The 19,896-nt window shown below is 33.0% G+C and overlaps 2 protein-coding genes across 2 annotated transcripts in view; both read right to left on the minus strand.

Moving 5' to 3' along the window:
• The window catches only part of LOC138329825 (tropomyosin-like), a 1,360,115-nt gene that overhangs the window by 1,023,459 nt on the left and 316,760 nt on the right, over window positions 1-19,896 (minus strand). The window lies entirely within an intron of this gene.
• On the minus strand, window positions 964-14,867 carry LOC138330084 (uncharacterized). The gene is made up of 8 exons (XM_069277458.1): window positions 14,735-14,867; window positions 11,679-12,366; window positions 9,791-9,853; window positions 5,553-5,583; window positions 4,797-4,814; window positions 4,505-4,531; window positions 1,317-1,337; window positions 964-1,041 (listed from the first exon to the last, which is right to left on the minus strand). The coding sequence occupies exons 2-8, from the start codon at window positions 12,347-12,349 to the stop codon at window positions 979-981; spliced, it is 894 nt and encodes a 297-aa protein (XP_069133559.1). The 5' UTR covers window positions 12,350-12,366; window positions 14,735-14,867; the 3' UTR covers window positions 964-978.

Raw genomic sequence — 19,896 nt, forward strand, 5'->3', positions numbered from 1 at the left:
TAACACTGGCTGGTCTAGGGCAATACACCCATGTCGTCTGAGGCTGTATTGCATGGCTACCCATGCAATAAAGCCTCGTGACGCCACAGCGTCAACATAATCACTCTATCCTCGGTAAAATATTAACTTTTTTCACAAAATTGACTGGTTTTACTCTAAAAGATGCAAACAACGGAATTTGTGTTGAAAATATCACGTAATTTTTCATGTATAGAACATCGACTTCCAGTCGTGGATTTCTTCGAATTTATTTCAAAATGACTGGATATTATAGTTGTAAACTTGCAGTAAAACGTAGAGATATGAAAGAAAAATACTCTTTCATAAGCTGATATGACGGATAGAGATATTTTACCCCCGGGATCACAAAATGTTGCAAAACCCTCGGTAAGCCTAGGGGTTTACTACATTCTGTGACCCTCCGGTAGGATATCCCTATCCTTCATATCCAGTCATACAATATAAAGATTGGTAATACTCATCAGATAACTGTCGTCTCTGATATAACTATCTTATGTTTCGATTGTAGCTTCATGTGAAAGTATGTAATACAAAAGGTAAGGTGGTACGTTATTATACTTTATTTTATAAGGATTATCTATGTATATCAACTGGATTAGCTTGTACACTACTTTTTGGCAAATTGCAACTGTTATGTACTTTGTTTACACCATTATTATGTTTGCGGTTAATAAAAACATTGAGTTGTTGATAATACTTGCATAGTCTTGATTAATAGTGTCACCTAATCACGGATATGTTACTGGTGATATTCTAACAATAAGTGATACGATTTTGATATAGATATATAATTGGTATCCGCTCGATGATTTATGATACTGCTGTGTCCGTTTAATACTATGATAATACCTGAGAGGATCGCGACACACAAAGAAAGAATATACGTTATTTAGACGTGTATGTTCAATTATAGAATTTCTCTATTAATACTAGTTTAACGTCTCAGTAAAAGATTCACTATTGTATATGACTGACAATTTGATAACATAGGATACTTACTATGAAGTCATTCCCCTTGTGCTGTAACATAAAAATGATTGATTTAGCGAGAATAAGACAACAACAAATCCCCATATAGATTCAGATGGGTTAGTTGGGATATCTAAAAACTAGTCTTATCTGTTACAATGATTGGATCCTGTCAAAATGATTCACGTAAACATCTGATGTATCAACGCCACTGAGCCATTAACGATATACTATAACCTATAAATAATCTAACCGTTATCAATTAAGCAGTTAATATAAATAAAACAAAATGTCCCTACCGACAGAAGATAAACATCGGTACTTACCTGACACTCAGGACAGGTTTTCTGTGAATAAAATAATCGACGGTTAAATTATATATCACGACATAAAAGACATGTATATGCATCTTTATATTTATATAGCATTTGTATTATGTATTTATACTCCAATGTTGTTTGCGGACCATACCCAGTAATAGTTCATTAGATAACGTTTGTTTTGCCATGAACAAGAACATGTTAGTAACACAATTCAGTGGGAAATATGGCTTATGATAATTACAAATAAATAGCTCGAATTCTTAGTTAAAATTCACAAATATTAATTGTTGCTAACAAGAAGCCTAGGAGTCTTAACGGTCATCTTAATACAAAACAAGACACCATCAATAATTTAAAGATGCTCACCGTTGACAAATAAGCACGATAGTGTCAGTGATCGTTGGATCAATATTAAATGATCAAATAAGCTTACATTTTCATCAACCAAGACAATCGGCAGATGTTATACGTTTATGCTATATTTAACACTGTGTCATTAGGAGTAGATCAAAGTCATCTATTTCATCAAGTGTTTTTTTCCCAGTGACCTTAAATGGGAGTCAAGGATACTCATTTGATCAAACTCGATAGCTCTAGCATACTATAGGCCCAATACCAGGAAGCTTATTAATTATTGTTAATTATTTCTCTCTTGAAGTCTTTACAATATAGCAAGCGCGTTTTGCTACGGTGGACTTAATTGAATGTCAAGCTCATAAATTTGAACCAACCTGATTGTCCTTCCAAGTAAACATCAGTTCCGATGTCAGATATCTAGTCCTCTTAGCCATTGTCAAGAAGTCGTTTTAAGATTTTAGCCTATACAACCCCTGTGTCATTGAATGAAAGTCATTCATTTGAACAAACTTCGTATTCGTTCATCACATCAACCCACTGCCCATACACTGGGGCTTTCAGTTATCGCGGAGAAGTCATTTGTACGAAAGGTTTGCGAACGAAACACGACAGACAACATTAGACAAAGCGTTATGACTATAGGTTATCCTTATCTTAAAGGTCAGATGACTTAAAATCTCCATAAATGTTATTGCAACATCGTATTCTGTAAGGAACATGACAGTTATTTATGAAAGAATCTTAAGGCGAGTCTTGAACACTAATTTTCAAATTTGGATGATTCCCATTACAAAGAAATCGAGGGTTCTCATAATTTTGGTAAGTCCCACAAGAAAATCTTGAGTCCAAAGACTCGTCTAGGTGAGCCTCGTTAATCACTGCTTGGTCATGGCTTTATATTAACTCACAATCCGTAAATTATTTGATGCACATCCCAGTAGTCACATAATCAGCAAAGCGTACCACTTTGTTGGAAGGAAAAGGAAACTGGATACTATGAGAACAAACTCAATGATAAAACGCTAGAAACTGCACTGAGCTAGTATCTAGTACTCGACGGCTTAACGTTTCGGAATGATTATAGCAAATAGGACACCATATACGCTTGGCAATTTATTGTAAAATATTAGTTTAATATGCATGTTTTAGAGCTTACCGCAGCTCTAAATATATTATAATCGACACATATTATGAAATAGGTAAGTAATGTGCAGATATACACACAAGACTGTACCAATAGGGTTTTATCTTATGGAGAAGAGTTCACAAAAATTTGAATGATGGATTAATTTGAATTATTTTGATCAGTGCAATAATAAATCACAATAGATAAACGTGTGATGTCATCAACTGTCCGTGTTTGTGCCCTAAACATAACTAAACCATTTACTGGGATATTTGACCAAAAAAATGATTTTTGTTTCCTTTCTCAAAAGAAAAAGTAATCAACATTATAGTTTAGCATTACTTTCATACTTAACGCGTTATCTCTCCTCACAAAAACTCGTTCAGAAGCGTTTTGTTAATAGCTTGGTTATCAATTTTCAGAGCCTCTCTTTTAGTTATTATATATACGGATATGAATAATAATATAGTGTACCAAATGTAATGCAGGTTATACAATTAGGTAAAATGATGAATAAATTCCTTAATACTAAATACACGAATATCACGAATTCGTATTAAATAAAAGAGGTAAATATATCGAAAATATGAATGCATTGTGGTTATCAATTGAAATCAAACTTAAAAAAAAAACAAATATTGCAATTAGAATATGCACGTGGCAAATTGATGCTCTCCATATCAAAACGCAAACTTTAATATTTGAAATCACTATTTGCGGTTTCAAATGTCTTACACATGGTATCAAAGTCGATTTGATATATAAGATTATAATGTCATAAGCAGGTGTAGTGTGAAATCATTATTAAATGGTTTAAGTCGTTATAATATGTTCTGAATTAAGACCGTTGACCTGATAAATTTATCATAGTGGGATACATATTATCGATGTGATAAAAAAAACATAAAATAAGTATTTCATTAAACAACACATACATGCGAATATGTATCAAATTGTAAAATCGTAAAAACATTTTTCGTCATAGAACATGACAATCACAGTTGCATTACTACAATAGGAGATTTTTTCTGACTCGTGTGTGGGTTAATATTGCATTTCCTTTCGTTGCTCATTGGTATATTCCTGCAAGTTATACGTTGTTATATATTGGTATACAATGTAAGAATTGACACATTCCGATGACACCACACTGAATACGCTTCTGCGGTGTGTCTCAACTCTCTGACACGGAGACATGCATTTGTTTTTCATTGTTTTATCGATTTCCCTTCGTTTAAAATTGATATGACATTAAAAAAAACACCAAATGGATATAGCGAAAAACAACAGGTTGCTCTGATAGGTTTCCATTTTATGTCAATCGTCATCACAGCTGGGCGTTCTGACTACGATGACGATATGAATACAAAAGTGGGGTGTTCAGGACATAGTTGCCGACTAAATCCTAATATAGTCGCTCGCAATGGTCACGTGCCCACGTGAGGACATGTGTACTAAAGAAAACGCTCTGATTGGAATCGTAAGACGTCCAACAATGTGATTCATTTGACAAATCGTCTGGAAGATCATTGAACACGCAATGTATAAAACAAAATAGCGATTTTCGATAATTTAAACTTAAAAGCAACAATAAATCAGATGTGGTATCACATAGTCACCATACTACTCTAAAATAAGACGGGGAATAAGTATCAACCACTTAATGTTTTACTTAAAGTTTAAAGGAAAAGAAAGAAACAATACTCACACATTCACACCTGGTTTGTCCGCACGTCTTTTCGAAAATACAAATATAAAATATAAAGTAATGATAAACATAGCTCCTAACTGCATCAGAACAGGAGGTATATATCCACTTGAGTATTCTTAAAGCAATTGATTTACTAGGTAAGATAATTGTTTAATTTAGATCAATCAAATTAATAAAAAAATACTGGCGATATTATGGAATTGAAAATGTATCCCCATTTAGATATATTTTCTCTAATCTATAAATTGACATTCTTGATCTCGTTCATAACATTCACCATAAAACTCACCTGGCAACTATCTGGTGTCTGTAAAGTAGAAACGTGTCAATTATATTTTTTTCTGAATAAACAATCCACATTTTCAAACAGGTAGTCCTGACTTCCACATGAACATGGTTTAATTGAAACTATAACGTAATTGTGAGCAATAGTGAATTTTCCAGATTTGTTTTTCTATATTATGTTGGTTAAGGCACCAATGGTATCAAAGTTTATAATGTTTGATATAATCATTAACTATCGGGTCAGCCATTTATTTGGATTTTATACGATTCCAATATCGTTTACTTACTCATATATGTTTGTGTATATGTATCGATATATGGTCATATTTGGTCGAATATGTTAACCATGATTAACATGGAAACTGTAAATTACAATATCTATATTTGTATAGCAACATGTTACGACCATAGCAAATCGACATTAGAACATAAAGGAAGCATCAGTATGAATTTATTATTACGAGATAACTGAATCCGACCTAATATTCTTATTACAATTATAAACGACTGTTCATAAGACAAAACACTTTTTTTTCAATTTTTTTAATATTTAATTGATTTCTTATCTAAGGACAGTTTCCGATTAATATCTAAGGACAGTTTCCGATTAACGTACAACAATAAAGCAAATTAAACCAATATAACAGTGATTTTCTTTCTTTAAGTTTGTAAACACCTCTTATATATTGATTTTAATAGAATTTCCATCATTAAAGAAATGTAAAGCAAAACAGGTGTTTCATTATCATAATAAGCCTACCTGTGGCCGTGTACCCCGCTGCGGCATACTTCTGCAATGATAATAAACGTAATATTATCTATATTTCTTTTTCACCACACAGAATAAGCCGATTGACCGAAGTACAGTTTATTCAGTAATTGTTATACACGTACAGCCGATTTCCATTACATAATAACAATATATGAAGTCTAGGTTACAGTGATACAAAGTTTTTAAACATGTTTTTTATAGATCAAGATGAATTATTTCTAGTGATTTGAATATGTCAATTTAAATGTTTGCGAACGGACGGTCATGATAATGATTTATTATAGAACTGACAATACCGACACATTAACTTTCAAAAAACGCCTTTAATTAGGACCCAATTCCATTGTCATCATTAAGTTAATTGATATTATTTCAGTGATAAATGTTTGCTGACTCCGTTGATCAAATTTGCATGTTTATATTTTCCAAAGAGTTTTATATAGGACGAAGCCTGAAAAGACACGCATTCCTATGTAAGCTAAGTTATACATAGGTTAAGCTTGAACAACCGTAACTGTTATAGTGTATTAGAAAGTTGGTTAACAACTAGTATCTCATCAACATTTCTCCTTCCTTCCACATGAACAACTTGGTACAATATTTCAGCATTTGGTATGTTGTCCACACACAAAGCATATAATATTTACTATAATTGTTTTAAGTGTCAACTGGTGTGAAGTTGGACATTTTCATTTCAATATTGATCTTAAATGGCAACTTTGTTTAAAAAACCATTATTACAAGAACATTAACCTATATTCTTTGAATGTAATGTTGTCTTGAGTCTTGAAATCTTTAAGATTATTTGTATTTCAATTGTGTATGATTTATTTTAATTTATTTAAAACTTATTCTTTATCAGTATCACGGATTTTATCAACCTCTTGATCAGACGATTCATGAAATATGACGACCATAATCACCGCGTGGTAATGACACCGGAACTAGGTACCCTCTGAAGCGAGAGTGAGAAAATCAGGATTTGAATGAGATAAGAATGTCGCTTTTATCTGCATTTTGAGATACTTTTGGATACTGACGTTTAGTACACGTGTTTCCGAATATATCAGCCACACACTGATATATAAATGGTTTTCGAGATAAGTCGCAAAAAAAACTTGACAGATATAAACATGCCACCACACCAAGTGAGGTCAGAGTAAATCGCCTGTCGTTAGAACAAATGCTGGAAAAGAACTTTCCATCGACCATAAATATATATTTTAGTACTACATTACTCTATTATGATATCTAAGGGTAGATTCATAAGAAAACTACTTCTGAGCCCGTTTCATTTATATCAAAAGGCTCGTCTAAATCGCACTTGTGTACGGCAAATAGCGAAGGAAGTGTACGGCTCATAGCAAATGTTTATCTCGAGAGGTGTACGGTACATATTATAAAAATGGAGTTGTACGGCCTATAGTTAATATTATATATCTTTTCAGTGATGAAATGATGAAAACTAAAAGGATAACCATATAAGACTAAAAATAATGCATACTATGTATCATTATTACATTATTAGTGTTACTAACAGTTTACAATCATGCATACAATTATGGTTTGTTTGTTTCTCATAATCAGTGCATTGCAACATAAAGACACGTACAAAACCCACTAATTTCGTTCCCACTCACAAATTTGGTTATCGTTTGTAGGTCTAATTATATTAAATATTCACGAATTTGTCGAGATGATAATGCGTTTGAATACTAAGAAATATATTTTTTGATATCTGATCCATTGTCAAGGTTAGAAATAAAGATGATGATGATGATGATGATGATGATGATGAAAATCATAGAATGATGATGATATATATGACAGTTGTGAGGATGATGAAGCGATAGCGATACTGAATGTGAATAAGGATTAAAGTATTTAGTTATTTGCAGTTAATTGCACATGGAACAGAAATTTTAAAAATTATAAACAAAATGCTTAGAAATACCTTAACGAGAAGCCGGAATAATTATTACTGTTTTTTTCATATGTAACTGATGCAGCATTATTTTCGGAAATGTTTGGTTTTGATTTTATTAGTTTAATGTCCTATGAACAGCCAGGGCGATTTAAGGACGTGCCAGGTTTGTCGGTGGAGGAGTGCTGGATTGCCAGGAGAAAAAAACATCGACCAGCCGTCAGTACCTGGCAATTGCCCCTCATGGGATCCGAACCCGCATCCCAGAGGTAGAGAGCTTGCGGAAGGCCAAAAAAAGAAAAAGTCTGTTTAGGGTTACATTGGCAAAACAAAGGTCGGAAGGATTTTTTTTAATGTCTTTCACTCTAAAATAATGACAGGAACCGGAGTCTGAGGTCGAAATCCTGACTTTGTTTTCGTAGAAAAGTGGGAAAAAATAGGTTCGGTCGGGTAACCCTACAGCCATATTTCTTCGTGGCCTAATATGTTGGAACATCGTAACCACTTGGCCACCCAAAAAGGGCCTGGTGACACTTTCTAAGAGACGCAAATGTAGAAAACTTACAGTTAAGTCAACAAAATCGAGGATAATTTAGCACCAAATTTTCTCTATTCACTTCTTCCTCCAAAAGTCGCTGATACTTATAACTATGAGGCCCAATACGTATACATTTCCTTAGCAAAATTCAAAGGTTTATTAGAAACATAAATAATATAAGAAACTACATATCGAAGCCCTAAAATGAGGTAACAACACCAAACATATGCAAAATCCCCTGCGTGATATATGATAAGTGTGGAGATTAATTTCGATGTTTTGCCAACTTGCGCAATAATATCCATTTACCATGCAGTATTTAGGACAACGGCAGGAAACATATGACGACCCGCGTTATGAAAATTATCATTTTATTCATTTTAATCAAAATTTTCAGAAGATGATGATAAGTGTAGTATCAACAGTAAGTTAATAACTTTTGCGACTATCAATCTCGTTTTACATTCCAATTTTACAAATTGAAAAATAGGTATTGGCCTTTAAGAACGGACAGCAATTATAAATTTCCTTTTCACAGACTTTTTTCTAAATAAATCTTCTTTTATACATTCTTCTCTGCATGTATGTGGAATGACCTTGGTGAAGCGACTAGATCATCACCTCATTAGCAACTTTTAAAAGATACATATCATGCAAATCTCGTGAAAAAGATCCAGCCTATTACAATTTTATGTGACATAAATACAAATGTACATGCAAAGTTAAGACATCCAGATGGAGACGTATCTAAATACAAATGTACGTATTGTCGGGAAATTTGTTCTAAATTAACTGACGTTATATGTCATCTGACTGAAAAATATATGTATAATCATCAAACAAACATGATCTATATAACTTTACATCTCATTTATTATATTTATGATAATTACCAATATCGAGGTCACTATATGTCGTACACCTCGTTTGCTATGAACCGTACACCCGCCAATCAAAATATCACCTATGAGCCGTACACCACCGATATTTTACATTGCTCCCATAACATTAATAGATGGGACTGAAAAGGTTTTTTTTCTTGTAAATCTACCCTTATATATCATAATAGAGTAATGTGGTACTAAATCATGTATCTATGGGCGATGTTCTTTTCTAGCATCTGTTCTAACGACAGGCGATTTACGTCGGTACCTCTCTTGATGTGGTACATGTTAACATATGTCAACTGTTATGCGACACCCATTTATATATCATTGTGTGGCTGATATATTCGGAAACACATGTACCAAACATCACTATCCAAAAACTTTTAAAAATGCAGATAAAAGCGACAATCTGTTCCGGTGTCATTACCACACTGTGGTTATACATACAAATATTGCTTAATGGTGATTTAAATATTCTACGATATTCTAGACATATCACTAGCATAAAAGTATTGTTCATTGTTCTCTGTATGAAGATATAAAGAATTCCCTACAGTTTATTCTTGATAAAATCCAGTGTTCTAGGTATACTTTGTATTTAACTATATATTCATGGGGACATGGTTATGTGTAAAACGATACAAAGAATGTCTCGGCCATAGTAATGATCGAGATATAGCAGTTCGAGGTATCAAGTTTCACCAAACCAATATGTTTATGTTTGAGGAGAAAATAACCTGGATATTTTCACATACATGTCCTACATCTTAATACATTTGTAGATAATGTACGAAATAGTAAACGTTTACTTGTAATTATATCTGTTCTTATTGTTGGCTTACAAACTTTATGGAACTGTTACATATGTGTTGCTCACCTTCTAGCTGGAGCCCTTGCTTCTGCCTGTGACATCTGTACTTTAGTTCCCAATGCTCTGATCCTAGAATAATACATAATACGTCTTAATTATCAAATTCCATCAGCACAACATCAGACACTACCGTTATTGTTGATTAGCCTGAGCATCTTTATATTTAGCCTTTTGTCCGAATTTTACGTATATGATTACCAACTTTGAACGAATTTGAACGATTTGTTATCCAAATAAAGAATTAAACATTTAAAAAGTAATGTGCGCTGTATTTTGTATATGGATGGAATGGAATTTCTGTCTATCGATTTGCTATAAACACTTGAGAATATTTTGATGTCGATGTAAGCTTAGGAGTTAACAGAATACATTTGTATTACAATAGTATCTTGTGATAATAGAACGACTATCAGCTAATTGAAACAAATATAAGCTTTATATTGTTTAACGGGTCGAGGGAAATTTATTTTGCTACATTCGCAGAAATAATTGCTACATTATCATACCATATATTATCTCTCCAAAATGACATTGCGTTCAAGTGACTATTAATAGTAGATTTGCAATATGTTTGTCATGGTAACCTTGATAAATTGATGTTAGATACAATGAAGAGGCATCTCTGCTTGATCTGTCATGAACACATCATGGATATACTTTATATATACTAAACCTTTATGCCATTTATTATCAAAATGTTTCTAATAAAGCAATATTATTGTAATTATAAGGGTATTAACGTTATATATAATTAAGGTGATTTTAACGTAACATATATACCTCTGTTTGGGTTAAATATTTATGGTGACTTGGTAAAATCAAATTATGTAGGCTGGTGTAGCAAGACGTCATTATTGTAGATTATACCAGGACGGTACAACAGCATATGGACCGAATCAAAAGGTCCTTATATTTTATATTAGATAAATATGTTTCTTTAATAAATGTCAAAATGATTATCTGATGTACGTGCTAATTGTAGGAGACCAATGGTCAGATGACGGTACCACTTGTGCAACATTCATAAGCGCAATTTTGACACAACGAGTCTATATCTTTATATATCGAACATCACGTGATCATCTTTCTACAATAGGAATAGTGATAATCATAGCATATTCATTCTTAACATATACCGTGTAAATGTCTTACATTAAACATTCAAAGTGGAGGCTGATGTAATCAAATATATAAGAAAGTTATTGTTAAATAAATTTATTTCTGTAACACTCTACATATTTTAGAAACAAATTTCTAGCAGATCACTTTATATAAGACAATTTATTAATAAGTAACTTTTTGGATAGTTTGTGCAATTGCATACAAGATGTAAACATATACAGAAATGTATGCATTTGTCATATATGTACATTTTCACTTGAACCACCTGTGTACATTTGTATGGATGTATTTTGATGTTAACATTCTATCAATATAAGAAATTTATTTCAAAATCTAAATGTTTCAAACTTAAATATATAAAGATAAACATGAGGTACATGATTCTAAACGGTCGTTTTACTTGACGCTGTGAGCTCCTGATAAATTTGTGAATTAACGTAAACCAACATGCGACAAATCCAATTTCAGGTTTGCAAATTTCTCTTTTATTGACAAGAAGTCGTTGAAAGATCTTAGCCTTTTGATTATTGTAAACTTGTATGAAAGTCAAGGTCATTTATATAAAAAAAACTTGGTAGCCCATCCTCTTTGCATCATACAGTCGAAATGTCACAATCCCATTCCTTTCGGTTATTAAAAAAGAAGTCGACGGACGGAACATGAAGACTATAGGTCACCCATACCTTCGGGTCAGATAACCTAAAATCTCATTACAGAGATTTTAACATAATTCAACATATTAAATACATTGTACTTGTAAAATGATACATACCTATTACCTTCTCTCTTCTCGATTTGAAGAGTCCCGAGAAGACTTTCCAGATCATTTAGAGCCTTCTCACTTGCTTTGAATGACACCTCCTGGATGTTAGCTGGGTATTCGACGTCTTCATACTGCTTCGATAATCCTGTTTTAGCTACATTTACAATATCCGCATTGCAATTATCTGACAGACACCTCTCAAGTGCAGTCAGGTCAGCCTCCACCTCGGTTATCCTTGCCAAAAGTCCTTTGCGGTATTGTTCCAATCCCTGGCGAGTTGATTTTCTTATTTGACTACATTTTTGCTTGAAATCGATAACCAACTGTTTGGTCGTATTGATGATTTTCTCGCCTCTGTCCTCGATGTGTTTGTTCAAAGTTGCTGTAAATTGATCGAATCCCTTTAGATCTTCTTCAACTTTCTTGGCCTCTGTCCGTAAAGGATCAAGGACAGTATCCCTTGTATCCGACTTAGCATCTCTTATTCTATTCTTAAATATTTCAACATGGTCGTCCAATAAATCCATTTCATGTCCGAAATGATCACCAGACTTTGTAATGCATCGTTTACAGACAGGCTTTTCATTGCATCCGACGTTAACACAGATGAACATGGCATCTTCTGACGAGTGACTTTGACAGCGGATTCCAGTAGACACTTGTGCTCGGATTTTAGACATGATTGTTTTGTTTGAATCTGTGATTACAAAAGAGAAAATATGAATCAAATACAGTTTTCTAACAGAGCCAATATAGCGGTGTATTAATGTAAGGTTTCTGCATACTCAAGGGTGTCAAAGATGAAAGCATCAAATGGATACAGTTTAGATCACTAAAGCACGGAAACTTCTGAGACCTAACTGATTAACAATAAAATATAGCATGGTTAAACACATCTACAAACATTAAAATTATAGAAATATGATTGACCAATAAGGCCGTTGTCAGTGTCCTTTATAAGCAATTAGGATGGCCGTGACATTAATGATATTACGAAATAAAATGGAAAATAGAATCTTTCATAAAAGGTATCGAAGTAAATTGCTAGAACATATACACAATTATCACACATAATTTGAGTTTTGATCTCAAATGTCACAAACAATATACATGTAGATTAAATATAATCAAGAATATAATCAAGCCTAAAGAATGTCAAATTCATACGAAATATACATATGATAAATTGATAATTGATGTTAAAATTTACCAACTATTCACACAAATTTAAAGCACTTTTGATTGTATTACATAATTATTTGTATTATCACAATTTTTCAAATAACAAGTTATTAAACATTAAAGCCATACAGCCGTTTTCTGATTCTGAGTAGATTGTAAGGGAGACGTTTCATCAGATCGGAAAACGGTAACAATGATGCGTTATTTTTTTTTTTTTACTTTCTTTGTTAAATCATAGCTATTCGACGGTAATGTAAAACCGGTTTAAGCCACTGCAATTTCGTGCTTCTGGTACTGCTAAAAGGAATAATGTATTTTTGTCTCCAAGTTTTGCGGGATGATGGGGTAATTTAAAATCCAATTGGAAATTTCATCTGATGAGAAAGTTTTCTTAATGACATTGATTACGTCTTGATATGCAAGAAAATCTGTACGCATATTAAATTTCTGATTAAACTCATGTAAACTGTATCCATATCAAAATTAATATTTTGAACCTTAATTTCAATCTGGATTTCAAATTTCATATCAATGTTTCTTTAAAATAATTACCTGTCCGAAAACATTTCATTATAATTAACCAACCAATCAATGGCCGGGTGAAAGTTCTTGAATCAATCTTCTGTAAACAGGGGCCATTTCGAAGGTCTATTTTTTTCATTTAGTTGGCTTTTCCCTACAGAGAGAGAGTTTGGATGGAATATAGGAGCAGACACCGAACTGTAACCTTACTCGTTGATTATATGGTTTTGTCTTGGAAAGAACATTGCATCAATCTGTACTTATGCCTGTATATAGTACAAACAAAAGTAGTTAATTGTTTACTGAAATCAGATAAGATGCTAAATGCGTAATTCTATAGTTATTTATATGTTGTTTTTTTCTACAAATTATATCAATGAATTGTTATTACTATTTGATCTTTTTTTATTTATATATATTGATGGATTGTGAATATCAATAAGGGCTCGTGTTTATTTGCTACTGAAATTATATACAAATTAGATATCATTATGGTATTAATACTTCTTTTTACTGTCTTTCAAAAGTGAAACACCTAATGTTCGTATCATAAAAAACTCGTTTAAAATAAATTTGCATGCTTGTCTTGGTTTGCCTATATTTTATCTAGTTAATGCAGTTTTTTTAAATTATTTCATTTAGTTGCAAATTGAATATCAATTACGCATCATTGTTTACCGGCCCTGTCCTAAAACATATCGCATTGGTTATGATCGACAGTTGTTTATGGAACCACGCTAAAAATTCCATGACAAATAAGAGTAAGTTATAAAAATAAATCTAGTAAAATGTAGTTTAAGATTGATCTTTAAGACATCGAATGGTTTATCATGTCTATTGAAATACGTTTGTAGGTCAGATACCTGTACACGCGTATGTTTACCGAGTCTTATTAATTTCCTGGTTACCTAAGTTGTGTGTTAACAAGTTTTGTACAGTTATTATAACGTTAGTGTAAACGATGCATTATGTTCCAATCGTCAGTCAAGTCGTTTACATAATTAAACTATTTTAATTCCATTCAGATATGATGCTGAATAATCGCGATTGGGTATAACCAATATGTTTACCGCGCCTAAATTTTATTTATTTATTTGTAATGTATTACAGTATACTGTATTGTGATACTGATGTGTGTCTGTTTAATGTTGTTCATGGTATAGAATGGTTAATGACACATGTCTATTAATAAATCCAGATTTGTAGATCACGTACACAGTACATATGTGAACTGAGTTTTACTTCCTGGTATTCAATATTATGATTATATGTTCATTTCCAGTCTTAAAATGTATCATAAGTTCAATGTTTCGATCTATAATTTCTTGATATAACCTATACATAAACAAATTTCCACTTACCTCAGATATGACACTGGGTATTCTCCAATTATTAACCCTCTAGGTTCACTGTATTAACCTCCACGTCTACTGTTTACTGGCGAGTTTACACTTATCTACGTACATGTGTAACAGTACACCGATCGCCGCGGCCTTTTAAGTATGGCAATTATTTGTTCAGTGCACGCCTCTATTCGGGTAGGTTTAAATTTCGTTATCTTTATTAAAGCTGTCACATAGCTTTGTATGATTGTACATTGATAGCTGTGGTGGCCTTTTGAAAAGTACACATATTATAATTGTATGTGGGCCAAGTGTGTGATCGGTACCGTTACATGCTTTCATTTGGGTATGTATACAATCGGATTTCTATCAAAGCTGTCATACTTGTTGATTAATAAATCAAACATATCGAAATATAAATTCATAAAGGTATGCCATGTCAATGGAACCAAGACTGAAATACACATGTAATAAATCATCATATCAGCATAAATCGTATATTGTATATAAGTTCAGAAAGTTTAAAAGGCTTTTAAAAATCGTACTGTTTTGTTATAGTCAAAAATGACAAAACATTAGCTGATATATAATACATTTTAAGGACCTATACTGTCAATTTCCCGATTTCCATTTCAAAACAAGTTCGCGAAGATAATTATTCGCGAATGTATCACTTTAAAGACTATTCATATCAATATAGAAGATGTAGATATTAATTCACGGATATAAAACTTGGATTGCAAATTTGCTAGAGTAAATTACACACGAATAAAAATTAGTTTTACAGTATACCTTTTAATGCGTTATTTTATTATGATTTCGTTATAAGTTTTTCACTGCATGGGACTATGACCGTATTACTGTAGTATTACAGACATCCACCGCCATCAATAATTAATGTAAGCCAAGCTGTTGATATTTATCATTTTCTTTATTCATCCAGATTTACATAACCGAAGTCACATAACCTTGAATACGGTATTTAATGCCAGGGAGGTGCATTGTACATAACAATTCAGTTTGTTTTTGTTGTGCATGATATGATATTAGAAAATGACCACCGTGATATATGTCTTTTAACGTGTCTATAGTCATGGCATTGATCTTCCAATGCTCAAATTATCAATATAAATAATTGTATCAGTCAATATCTTATGTTACAAAATAAATTATATATGCATACAATTACTTTTGTTACTATTGTGTTTACACAAAATAACAATGGACAACATAGCTGTGACGTAGCAGCATTAATCGTCAGTAGATATTATATGTGTTAAGGTGACAATGTACGTTATAAAAGTTTCCTCTAGCAGCTGTGTTCATTTTCTATATAATATCAATGTCAACGATACATACAGATGTAGTAAGTTAAATATGCCATTACAATTATTCTACAATATACACTGAGACACCTACATCAGATCTCAATATAATTATCTGTCTTATTTTATTCCCGTATCTTTACGAACGATGTAATTATTGGGTCATATAGTGACAAATACACAAATTTTACATCTGATATAGACATACGTGTCCTAACGCGAAAGTGCAATAAACTATATTCATGTTTGCTTTTTGCACTCGTGGGAAATATAAAAGTTTTCGCCCACTATTTGGAATATGTTATTAATTAAGAAACAAGCTAAAGCCCCTATTTATTTGGCTTAAAATACTATAGTGATTTGAGAATATATGATATTGGTGTTTGTGCATTGTTGCTTACCTATTCGAGTTGCTTCCCTTTGTCCAATCCAACAATTATGTCAGAGATGTTAAAAAAATAATTTTCGAATGACAGAAATGACAGTCTTATTATTCTGAAATGTAATTTGTAGTAAAGCCCTACTCGAATTCCTGAATTCGAAGTTTAAGATATTAACGTTTATCTAGCTTCAGGTCTCCAAGGCTTTGCCGAGATTCTTCGCAGATTGATAAATGTCACTATCTCTTGTTTTGAGATTTATTCGAGAAGGATCGGGTCTCTGTCTTTTGCTGAAATTCATTAATGGTCTATAATATTCATTGTTCATCTTAAAGAGTGGGACGACTGGTTTGTCTGTTATCAGCATAATATGACATGTTGAGCTCTTCAGTGTTGTGAGTCTCCAAAAACAAAACATAACATGATTACACAATCCTTATTATTCAAATTAACAATCAAATGTTTTGAACAAACGTTTTCATATTAGTTCTGAAATGATATTTTCTTTATGGAATTGATTTTAAAATTGTTTAGAACAATATAATCATGATAATATAAAGTGTTATTTTTTCAGGATGTATGACCCACGTTTTTATATTTCCATATTTCAATGTAACACGTTTCTACTAATTATTGTCAAATTGTCTAACGAAACAGTTTCAAGCGACTCAAATGTTTTAATCGTTTTTTGTATGTTTCTAGCTGTGCTATGCACTCCAAGCATGACAGAAGGTGGACATGAAGATATACTATCAGCTGATTCAGGGGATCGCACACACAAGATTACACTTATAGACCATCATTTGATCGGGTGTCGTATGTGTTTTGATCTTTTGCATCATCATAAAGCTTCAGCACTACATCCCCTTGCTTCCATCTGCCGGCATCCTCGATACTCCAGGGGTTCCGATCACTTACGATATCTACACCCCTGGGCTATCTCATCGTAAAACTGGAGGCAACAGAACAGAACAGGTAATTTAGTACTTTGATGTACATCAAAAGAGCCGTATAACGGTACATTGTGGTTGACTATGTGGCTTTGAAGTTGGGCGTCGCTCTCTCTGTATTCTTCAAAGGAAATCTTTGCTGGTCTGTGATTGGTCAAATATTTTTAGCTGAGCTGCCTTCAATTTTACTAGGAGATAGTCCAGGGGTGTAGAGATCGTAAGTGATCGGAACCCCTGAAGTATCAAGGATGATCTGCCGGTTGGTGACTGCTTCTGTGGACCAGCAGCAGAAAGGAGAAGACTGAGCTAACCAGTTTCCTACCAAAACATTTCAAAATGCATATTACAGAAATAAAGCTATGCAACTGTCTTATTTATGACCCATGTTTATACAGACATTCGCGCCTTATGTATTATGTTAATTCTAGAATTAACACATGGACAGATATAACATACAAACACTAATTCAACATGGTGTTTAGGCAGTTTAATATGCTGGTCGTTTTCAATTATGCCTGTAATCAGGTCAAGTTTTACACTATTACCCATACTAAGCGTTCTCATCTCAAAAATCGATTACGTCATAATGGAGATGGAAGTACTTTGTGTAATACGGACACATGATTGCCACTGCCAACGACATTCCCAATTATAATTGAGATTAACCTGAGATTAATATAAATCAATACAATATATACAATGTATAAATACAAATACAGTACAAACAAAAAACAAGTGAATTTGCGATGATATATTTTTAGTTTCTGTAAAATGAGGTCAAAATCGACGTCAAACTGAATGTGTATGCAAATGTTGTTTTTGTTGCAGTGGTGTACTTTCTGCTATAAGTTCAACCTGAAACATTACCAAACAGATAAAATTAAAATGAATATTAATATAAAAGGATTTAATAAGACACAAATTAAAAATGCATATGACTTGTGTACGTATGACGAAATTGATTCCGAAATTAAGACGCTTACATCCAGGACATTGAAAGTAATTTGTATCGGTTATCTAACATATTTCGTAATCGATGTGAAATAAATAAAGTTTACATATATCCATTCTGACGTCATTCTTTCGTGACTTTACGCTCGAATAGTGATGACGTTGTTAACGTGGGACAAACGTCGGTTGCTTATACGGGAAATGAAAACGGAGAATATTGAAAACAAAACAAAGATGATATTTATTTACAAATGGAATAAACGACATATGCGATACATTTATACAAAATAGTCATACACCCTCACTAACACGCACACATTCAAACAGTTCCCCTAAAATGTCTTGATTATGTAGCCTCACACAAAGTTCCAGTGACAAATAGCTGACAACTATAGCTATTGATGAAAAAACACTCAATCCAGAGCCTCTGCAGTATGCAGTCCAGAGTTAAGGAAGATGAACACCATCCATCCACCATTCATCCAGCTCAATCCAGAGCCCATAGAGTAATAGCTAACTCTATTCACTAGTGTCCAAGACACGACAGGTATAGCAGTTATGTTAATCACAAACAACCTTCGCTGTTAGACCATCCTAGCTCACCATAGCTGACCTTGACCTTGATGGATAATACGTATACGTTCCCGGTCGGTCCAGTTGCTTGGGATGTTGCTGGGGTATCTAAAGCCTGGTCGTGGCTGTTGGTTCCCTGTGCTTGCTTCCAACTCCCATTATGTGAAGCTACAAGTAATTTATTAACAATTATTATTTCCATTTTTCACACAAACTCTATACATTCCCAATACATAATCCTATATAGAACTATACTGAAATTACACTTATTTAACTAATTATGTTACTAATAAGATGTAAACCAATTACTAAATAACATATATACCTATTATACAATGATAAACACTAATGTGCGGCTCCAAAATGAACAAAAAATACTATAAACAGGTATTACACTCAGAGTTGCTCTCATCGGCTTCCATACATTTTGCACCCGCGCGCGCATACATTACGCTTTACCGTTATAACAATAGAACTGGGCTTCCGTAGTTTTATAATCGAGTGAAACCAGTGATACATAGTGATGAATTGCATATATAGTTACCAAACACATGCATTAAGTAAGTATACTATGTTAATATATATGATACATAACATAAATACAACATATTTCAATCTATTCGGTAAACAATAGTCACTGTCGACTGGAGAACTGGAGCGCACAGATACCTAGATTGTCTGACACGATAATATCAGGTACAATACAATAATACCAACTAAAACAGAATAGAAGTAAGGTAGAACGAGTACTTACCACATTCTGATGTCTGTGCCTGGCTCACAAGTTATTGAATCTCCGATAAATCTTATAGGGCACGCGGACAAAGAAACATGCCCGTCACGACATAGCACCAGCCATGAACACCTCCCCGTGACGTAGTTTCCGCCTAACGGTACTCACCTATTTAAAACCCCAACTTACCGCGCTATTTCAAATACAACAGATACAACAAAATAACAGCATAATCAATACATATACAGTCCGAATTATACATGCTTCC

The sequence above is a fragment of the Argopecten irradians genome, chromosome 8 (assembly GCF_041381155.1).
Source record: "Argopecten irradians isolate NY chromosome 8, Ai_NY, whole genome shotgun sequence".
NCBI lineage: Eukaryota > Metazoa > Mollusca > Bivalvia > Pectinida > Pectinidae > Argopecten > Argopecten irradians.